General features: G+C 38.2%; 1 protein-coding gene across 1 annotated transcript; it reads right to left on the reverse strand.

The window, feature by feature from the left end:
* Positions 1–1,327: 1,327 nt before the first annotated feature.
* fblim1 (filamin binding LIM protein 1) lies at positions 1,328–7,785 on the reverse strand. Its single transcript, XM_032513248.1, has 8 exons — positions 7,248–7,785; positions 6,548–6,878; positions 5,762–5,910; positions 4,788–4,881; positions 4,506–4,675; positions 3,701–3,879; positions 2,785–2,905; positions 1,328–2,679 (listed from the first exon to the last, which is right to left on the reverse strand). Exons 2-8 carry the CDS (start codon positions 6,852–6,854, stop codon positions 2,569–2,571), a joined length of 1,131 nt encoding a protein of 376 aa, XP_032369139.1. The 5' UTR covers positions 6,855–6,878; positions 7,248–7,785; the 3' UTR covers positions 1,328–2,568.
* Positions 7,786–9,679: the final 1,894 nt, after the last annotated feature.

Here is a 9,679-nt window from a genome sequence, read left to right on the forward strand (position 1 = left end):
CTACATTATATTAGCACGAAAGTAGACCCCATCATATTTTAACGTGCCAATGTTGGATAAATGTTTAACTGTTGTAGACATTTCATATGTAAACAAAAGTTAAATATTGCTACAGCTAAATATCGTTCTTTTGACAATTTCTTAAGGTCCTAATCGAATATTCGTTAAATCTATAAAATGTCAGAACGTAGTGAATATGTGCATCACAAATTTCCAAACCCCAAAAATGACACGCCTTCCACCTGCTTCCTTGTCTGATAACAGGCTGAAACCAGAGTTATTCCATTTAATGTAGACAGGAAAGCAGCAAATCACACTCAATAAGATGAAATCCAGCAAATGTTTGTAATTTTAGCTTGATAAATTATTTAAAAAAAACGATGGTCAAAACTGATCAATAGATTAACTGTTTAAGCCCTAGGATCTAAATAGGACCATAGAATCTGATTGGCCTTCCCAACAATATAACACTTCATTAGTTTGGGTTTTGTCCACATGTCGTTCTTATTACTGTCTTTGAATGGATATATCAAAGCTGGTCAGAAAAGCTCCCCAAAATAAATTACCACCTTTATTCAACACTCGATCGATTTTTGGTCTCCTGATTTAAAAAATAGGCTAGTGTATCCACCAGTGGTACACAGGTAGGCTATGTTTTTTGCTCAATTTGCATCAGGCACAGACTGTGTCAATTCAGAAAATGTGTTTTCTTAGACAAAGCTTACATTAATGTAGGCCTATAGTAAACTATAGCCTAAATGAAATAAATGAAATGATCATCTTGTAGCAAGTCTTTGTTTTGTTCACTGATGACTATACTTAATAAGTCATATTTTTAATTAATCAATGATTGTTTAAACTGCCTGAATAGGATAGTTGAGATTCCACCCCCCCCCCCCCTTCAATTAAAGAGGTGTTATTTTGGACCCCTCAATGTGAGACTGTAAGTTTTAGTCACTGTGGTCACAAGTAACAATTGTGGGATAATGGTAAATGTTGGTGTAACAGTCATCACAAGTAGAGAAGACTCAGAACGTAAGCAAACAGACTTAGTAGCAGTGTGTATCTACACTTTGATAACATTACCTAGTATTAGCCACCGTAAGCTACTGATCATACCATACCAAGTAAGACTGAAGCAGAAAAGAACCCAATTAAATGAGCAGGGGTGTTTAATTTTGTATACTTGTAACTTTTCATTTTTTTCAAAAGTTAAATTATCTCACTTTAAAAAACCAGAAAAGATAAGAAACGGGCAAACCATCATTCCAATATTTACAGAGTAAACTCAAAGTGTGATGAATAAAAACGTAAACGCCAAAATTACTGTTTTAAAACCAAGAAATATAATTCCACAAACATGTCATTTGAGATACAGAACATAAATAATAACATAATTCAGCTGAAATCTGTCTGAAACTTTAAACAGGGTAAGTTTTGAATGTGTTTTTAGCCTCTGAACATGTTCAAAATCACCGGAACTAAACACAACGGAATTAGCACAACTTTCATGCATTTCTTTCACATCTACTGCGGTCAGGTTCACTGTGTTCACTCGGAAAGAATCTATTCACATGGGTAGGCACTTTTAATGACATTATGAACATGGTAAGAGGCTAAAAACAAGTTTAAAACTTGCCCTGTTTAGAATCTACCGGAATTCTCCTTTAAGGATGTGCTAGTGTGCTCTGTTACACATTATTTTATAATAAAATATTATGACTGTTTAGTTTAATTTTCCTACCAGTTTAACAATTGTGAGTTAAATTGTAATTTGTTTTTCACATTATAAAACTTCTAACTAATAGGAGGGTACAGAATTGATATTGTGTTTGTGTAATTTAACACATTATGTTGGAGCTAGTCACGCATCGCCAGACCTTCCTCCACAGTGCCGCGGAGGAGGGTCTGGCTAGTCCACACAGCATTCCAGGATGGGAGAAAAACGTGCTTTAGTTTATTGGCATTTCTTTACACCAATCACTGTCACCGTGGGTGGTGCTAAGCGCCAAAAGTTGTTTTAGTCGTGGAAAATAAAACTCAGATTGGACAGATGATCTAGCTAGCTGTCTGGATTTACCTTGCAGAGATCTGAAAAAAGGTCAACCATAGTCCTCATAAATCAACCAGAGGTTCAAATGCCAACACAAGGAAAGCCCAAGTCAACGGCCTAAATTAGTGAAATCCTGCTGAATTTCCATCGGCAATGGATGTTGGAGCCTGCCTCAAGATAAAATATATTAGTTTACTTCTATATAAACGTTTTTTTAATATAAAGTAAAACTATATATACATATATATGATATATATATATATATATATATATATATATATATATATATATAATGGGTAAATGTGAGAAACAGTATACTGATTAAGATTTCCAAAAATTCAAATAATGCTTGCGATATGTTTTATAAAGGCTATTGCATAAATATATTTGGTGCATTTTGTAGTTTGAGTGCAAAATTATCAAGTATTAAAGAAGAAAAGCATCTTTAGAAAGCATGATATATTGTAAAAAAGGAGACAATTTTTTGCAGTTTATCCCGGGCTGTAAGGTCAGTGTTAGTGCTGGTCAGAAACCAGGTTCATATGGCAAGATTTGCAAAGCATCTTCCCTTCCAAAGGATAGCAGCCACGCTCATTTGGTTCAGGAGAGAGCTGGATGACACAGACCTGCAGATAATCAGAAAGAGTTACCATCTGGTTGAGATTAATTTGTGTTTGCAAACTTGTCAGTGTGTCCATACAGTACACTTTGTTTGCTTGCTGAATGCCTACCTCGCATCTGTAGCAGTTCTCATGGTAGGAGCGTCCCAGGCATTTAACATTATAGCTGTCAGTACCATCTTCCTTTGGAATGATTAGCTGGTTGCAGGCATTACACTTTGGAGCATACTTCCTTTATGGACAAGGTTTCAGGAGGAAAGAAAATATTAGACAAAGCAAGGGAACTTTATTATAGCACCTTTCAAACAGAGCGAGTTGAAATAGGTGAAATAATGCATTAGAACAACTTTTGTTGTAATTTGTTGTATTATCTCAGAATGTTCTCATGAACCATTCATACATATAGCTATTGAAAGTAGAGCACTGTAATTTGTATGTATTCCACGTATTTATTGCTTTATGCACCATATTGACAGCTGCTGTATAAGAACGCTCTGGACCGCATAGGGAGAAGGTCAGGATGGATGGCTGGGTCATAAAACCCAGAGCTTTCAATGCATGTTTGTGTCCCGGGAGTGTTTTAATTCAAACCACAATCTTTTTTCTAATCTTAACTGTTGTCGCTGCATGACACTCACTTTTTGTCAGCTAAACTCAACTGCTACGGCCACTGAAATGACTATCCCCTCATGGTGCCCTGTACCCGGCTCAAAGTCACCTTCTGTTGGCTAAACTCCACTAGCAACAGTCTCTGAAACGCCCAACACCTCACAGTGCTCTGTAGCTAGCTCCCAGTAACCTTTAGTCAGCTGAATTTAACTGTAAAGACTGCTAAACATCATGTGACCTGTCGTCATGTGAGCAGTTGTTAGTTACCTAATTTTGTAGGATATCGTACAAATTGGTGTGCATAAGTCTTTATACAATATCATACATACCCGTTTATGAGATTGGGAAAACCTCTGGTGAATTGTGTTGTTTTTGGGTGTTTTCATGCAGTGCTTGTCATCATTTTTATCTATCATACCTGTAATAGTCCTGGAGGCAATACACTTCTCCAACTTCTCCCTGAGCAAAAGCTTGCTCTCCAATTTGCTGTTTACATGTTGCACAGTTGAAACAAGAAAGGTGGTATGCTCGCTCCAGTGCACGGATAACATGATCTGTGATAACCTCCCCACATGCCCAGCAAAGTTCCAGACTGGCCTAAGAGATAGAGATAAAGGGTGAATAGCATATATTTCTGTAAGCAAAGATGATACCAACATTTTCCACTGTTTAACCGATTTGCTACAAACCACTTATACCTCAAGTTTATGCCTGCTGGTCATTTTTCATAAACACAGCGGAGTGTTTACATTTTTGAGTTCTGTTCAACCCACTTTCCAAGCAACCATTGGCTTCCATTCATTTTTGCAAAAAATAAAAAGCAGAGATAATGGTAAACCATTACAATGAACATTATTGCTAGTTTTATTTTTACATTAGAGTCAGACTGGAATTCAATCTCCAGTTGCAGCTACAGTTAAGAAATAAATAACATTAACAACATTGATAGTTGGATTTCAATTCCGTGCAAGTTGATTTTAACGCTGACTTAAAAGCAAGGGAAACCAACAGCTACCTGGAAGGTGTTGGGAAACCAAAATTCACAAATGTAAACCATTACAGTCTTTGGATAACAGTTAGTATTATTTATCTGATGCATACCTGCTTTGAAGTAAATGAGCATGCAAAAACATTGGTATGGTCCTTTTAGAAAAATTGCATTTATAATTTCAGCTGTAATAACATCCTGTTGTGGATGATTTGTAGTATTTACTTTGATCTACCTGGTAGCAGTCTTCGCAGAGTGGGATTCCTGCCTTGTTGTAGTACTGTTTACCAGCCAGGGGAATGTGACAAGATCTACACTGGAAGCATCCATCATGGTACGTCCTATTTAAGGCCTCTATTGCAGGTTCAAAAAGAGCCACGGGTTTCCGACAGAAGCCACACACCTCTGCATCGTACACAAACATCAAAAGTCAAAGACGGTTATAATAATATGTGTATTGTGAAAGTGGAGCAGTTTAAAGCCTGAGCAGTACATGTGTAAATAGAGATGATGTTACCTTTACTCTCCCTGCTCATGTCTTGGCCATTTTTATAGATCCCATGGGACTGTTCATCTTGTTTTAACCCACTAGATGGTGTGCTTGTTTCCACCTTAAATGTAAATCACATTGCTAATGTAAAACTAAACTTTAAACCAGAGAACTTCAACAGGGGGTCTGGGACCCCTAGTGGATTCTCAAAATGTTGCAGGGGGGCCACCAAATTACTGATAACTGGTTTAAAAAAAAAAGAATATGTCTAAAAATATACATTAACATGAATCCAACATATTATTAGTAAAGACACATATTTTTTAAATGTACGCAACATTGATGATTACTGGCTTACTGACCTATAGGTAGGGTAGCCATAAGGTTGCCTTCTACATACAGTTAAGCTTAAGGATTCAATATTTTAACATGTAAAACGTAATGTATAGATATATGAATATGCCAACAATTTTTAATTTAAAAGTTTGGTATTGTATGCACCATAAAAAAGGTATGTGTATAGGCTTTAGGCCTCCCTTCACGTTATTGTAGGCCCAGTTTAATATGCAACTCAATTTTATGCAATATATGTAGTAGGGGGTTCCTGCTTCGTGTCTAATCAGCTATGGGTCCTTGGCCTAAAAAATGTTGTAGACCCCTGCTTTACACAGTTTGACAAGTTCAACATTTGTGTTAGGCCTCACAATCAAGCAAATGCTAAAACTAAATTAACTCAATTTTAAACTTTTACATAATTAAAAGATTTGGGTTATACATATAATTTTCATCAAATCCCATAACCAAAATAATGAAAACAAACAGTAAAACATGAAATACAACTGCAGTAACATAATACAGTATCTGTAAAAGTTATAGAAGTTGTACACCTTCACTGTGGGGAAAAAAATACTTCTGGCGGAATTTTTTTTGTGGAAAATTGGGATAAACATCAACAGTACATGAACATTTGAGTGATGCAAACGGGACAGAGGTCTGCATACCTCTCTGTTGTAAACTGGCTGCCGGCCTGGGGTCAAAGGTGGGCAGAGAGGCGACTGGGCAGGAGGAGGTGGTGGAGGTGCTGATTCTTCAGAGAGCAATGTTCCCACAGATGAAGACAGTGCAGCAGCAGGAGGAGGAGGGAGGAGTTCTGTTTGGCAAGACAAAATATTTTAAGTCACTTTTCAGCAACTTACACAGATGCTTTTTATTTAAGTTTCAATTAAGCACTGAAATTTCGTGAAATTCAGGCTAGGATTAAAATGTGTGTGTATATATATATATATATATATATATATATATATATATATGTGCATACATAAACATACGCCGCCAACCCAAAACAAACATTGAATGATTGATTTAAATGAAATGATAACACAGAAAATAAGTAGAAAATAATAAATAATAATGATGACGAGAAATTAACATAAAAGAAGTGGAGAAATGGAAGCCTTGAAGGTTATGGCTTTGAAGCACGTGCTCTGCTCCTCATAGTCAAATTAACGTGACAACTTTTCTACATTCATGTCAGGAAAATGATAAAATCTAATTTTTGTCTGGAGATGAACCTAAAAAGAGCAGCACTCAGAAACTCTTTACCTCAAAAAGTAATTAAAAATAGGACTTCTAAAACAACGTTATGGAAGGACAGGTCCAAAACATATAACACATGTAAGCCATACCCTGATGGCCTCAATTACATGTAGGGTCAATTTCTGAATAAATTTCAGTTTTGCCCAGTTTGCTTGAATCCAAGATGAAAAATGGATTATTGTCATGAATACCTGCAGCCCCTATGTAGTCTTCTTGCAGCGGTCCTCTGCTGGGTCCAGGTTGGGCAGATGTACGAGTCCAGTCTTTGCTGTCTACACTGCCATAGGACTCAGACTGTGAGTGGTCCTCTTTCTTATGTCTGATGGCGGGGATGTTGTCACTTGGGTTTATTCGTGCAGCAGTGTGCTGCTTGTCTCTGGCCGGGGCACTGTGAGCTTGGAGGACAGGCTGCTGCTGTGTCACAGTGGCATGGTGAGGAGTCGCAAGAGTGATGAAGACAGAAGACACCATCCTTTTTGGTGGAGCTGCTGATGCCATGACTGTATAAAACCTACATACAGCCTAACAAGATGACAGAACAATTATTATCTACACTTAAGACTGCCTTCAACATTTACTGTTTTATAGTCCAATAGAAACAGAAACACATCACAGACTTCACAACACTTGATCTTTTTGAGTAACCCTGGAGTGTATGAATAAACATACTAATAGTGAACATGACATTTTACTCCTATCATCTCACTAATTTTGACTCTAAGTGTACACACCCTCTCAGTCAACTTTGTGGGAGTGCCTACTCTCACTTTAGAGAGGTAAACTCACAATCACAGCTCTCATTACCCATAATGAATGGGTTTTTGAGGCAGAAAGAACAAATCTACATCATCTGTTTCCTTTAAACTCTGGCTGTGAGCTGCCATTACATACCTGGGAGAAAATTCGGTTTGAGGACAGCTCTGTCTTTTCTTTTTTCTCCTTCCCTGCTCTGTATCTCAAAACTTCTGGTTTGTTTTCCCTCCTGTAAGCTGCCACTGAGAGAAGACTACTCCGGTAGAGAGGGCGACTATCAGCAGAAGGCCACTCCTTTTCCTTCTGTACCTCCCTCCTGACTCGCTTGTTTGTCAACCCCTCCTCCTTCTCTGGCTGAATGACAATACTACCTCCCTCCCGACCGTAAAAGGTGAACAGTTAATCTCAGGCAAAGTGCAGTAAAAAACATGACACATTCATCTACTATGAAAACTTGGCAGGCACACACACACTGCATGCACGTAGACACACAAAGAAAAAGTCATGCAACAGTTGGGCAATCTAACCAAAAGCAGAGTCGGACGTTTTACAAAAGCAATATACAGTATCATAAAGTAATTCATAAGGTTTCACCCTTGATAGACACACAACCTCCTATCCTCCCACCCTCTATCTTTTTGCATGCCAGCAGGATGTGACTGTACCTGCCTTTTCCAGCAACTCTCTATCTTAAACTGTCCTTTCTCTCTCTCTCTCCTGTGCAGCTCTGCCTTATTGTTCTGTCAGCTTTATTTTCCCTACCTCCCTCATTGAGTCTGCCTCCTTTTTCTTCTCCCTCTTTCCTTCTTCCCTTCCCCCACTACATTATATCACTTTAGCCTTGACTCACTATCAGTGTCACATGGCATTGCTTCCATTTGTGCCCCTCCGACATCTGATAATTTGTGGTGATCAGGCTCTCCTGATGGAGCTTTTGTGGTTGAAAGCAGCCGTAAAGGAACCGCAGCATTACAGTGCGATGAATCAGGGCATTGTGCAAGAGGAGATATTGGTGTATTAGGAGAGGGAGCCGTGAGTGACGTGTGTGTGAGAGCTATGAAAAAGCTGCTTTGTTGTGTTTGCTGCTCTCCACCAATGTGAGTCTAAGCAATATCAGGCCTGCTGATCAGCAAATAGTGTGGTTAGTTTCCAGAGACAAACTTTTTAAGGTCTACTCTCATCCTGCAGTCAAAAGGCAGGATGGAGAGAGTAATCAAATATTGAATAAAACTGATCAATGTGGGTCAGTGTGAAAGAAGAGTGAGGCATGGCTGTGTGAGAAAGGGTTAACAAGACGGAGATGAAGAGAGTGATGGGGGTCTCTGTTGTTCCAGCTCTGTGGAAAGGAATGCTGCAGTGATGTCACGATTGCAGGAGGGAGCATGCCTACTGATGACACAATCCCAGACCTCCCCAAACAGCCACAATCCTCATTAAGCCCTCTTCACTGGTTCTACAGAATGACTTTTCAATTCACTCATAAACATCACAATATCATTTTTTACTTTAATTCTCAGTGTTAATGTGCTTGGGTGAGCAGGAAATCAATGGAACCACGTAGAATGGAGGGAAAGAAACAGGAAAAAAAACACACATAGCAAAAACACTGACAATTGCATGTTCACAAATACAGTTGATGTTAATTTCTTAACTCCTTTCACCAAATATCTCAAGTAGGAGTAGGATTGGACTGCCTTGAGTTAAGGTTTAAGGAATACTTCAAGTCAAGTACTTGTGTGAGCGACAGAGGTTGAGATATTCTGACTTTTTAGTCCCTAGTAAGTGCTTAGCTCCAATAAAGCAGAGTCCTGCACTTCTCATAATGCAGCTGGATAATGTCTTTTATTATGGTGTCTTTCAGTTGAACTGGGAAGTTGGAATTTCTAAGTTCCCAGTTGAAAATGTCAACTCAAACACACCCTGAAGTTGGATTTCCAACTAGGAAAGTCAGGAGAACTTCAACAACCCAATAACTGACATCACAATCCAACATGGCTGCTCTTAGTAGTGAAAGCTGTATGAATATACTGTTTAATATTTGTCTCTCATTAATCAGTCGTACACACAGTACTGGCCATCTTTTATCCATAGAAATGTTGCAACGATGTTTGTATGTGCTACAAAGAGCATAATGCATTGTTATTAACTGGTATTGCTAACAATGGCTAACCTGGCTAGAGTCCACCCACTCCGTTAATTATAATGTTTTTCAGATTTACTGTAATGCGCATTCAACTCAGGTGTGATGTCATTCGGCCTCCGACTTCCGAAAACTCTACTCCTCCAGTTTCTAATGTAGACTTTCTGTTAAAACAATTTAAATCTCAAGCACAAGCTGAGATACCACTAATGACATCACTATGACATCATCAATTTTTCTAATTTTATAAAAGCTCCGTCTAAAGTCGCAAGATTACATAATTTATAATAGATTACAAAAACTGCTTTTACAGGCTGATAAGCACACCTTATGAGGAGTGAATAGATCTACATGTGTAATGATGATGGAGTAGCCTGCCCCTTTAAAAGGACTATATGTAACTTTTCTGAAACAGATTTAAAGGACAATT

This window comes from Etheostoma spectabile, chromosome 4 (genome assembly GCF_008692095.1).
Source record: "Etheostoma spectabile isolate EspeVRDwgs_2016 chromosome 4, UIUC_Espe_1.0, whole genome shotgun sequence".
Taxonomy (NCBI): Eukaryota; Metazoa; Chordata; class Actinopteri; order Perciformes; family Percidae; genus Etheostoma; species Etheostoma spectabile.

What these genes read in the sequence shown, in the direction of transcription:
- fblim1 (XM_032513248.1), bottom strand. Translation starts at nt 6,854, where the DNA reads ATGGCATCAGCAGCTCCACCAAAAAGGATGGTGTCTTCTGTCTTCATC. An exon ending in CATGAGCAGGGAGAGTAAAG is followed by an intron (nt 4,676 to 4,787) that starts GTAACATCATCT and finishes TGTACGATGCAG; the next exon opens with AGGTGTGTGGCTTCTGTCGG. An exon ending in TCTGCGAAGACTGCTACCAG is followed by an intron (nt 3,880 to 4,505) that starts GTAGATCAAAGT and finishes TCTATCTCTTAG; the next exon opens with GCCAGTCTGGAACTTTGCTG.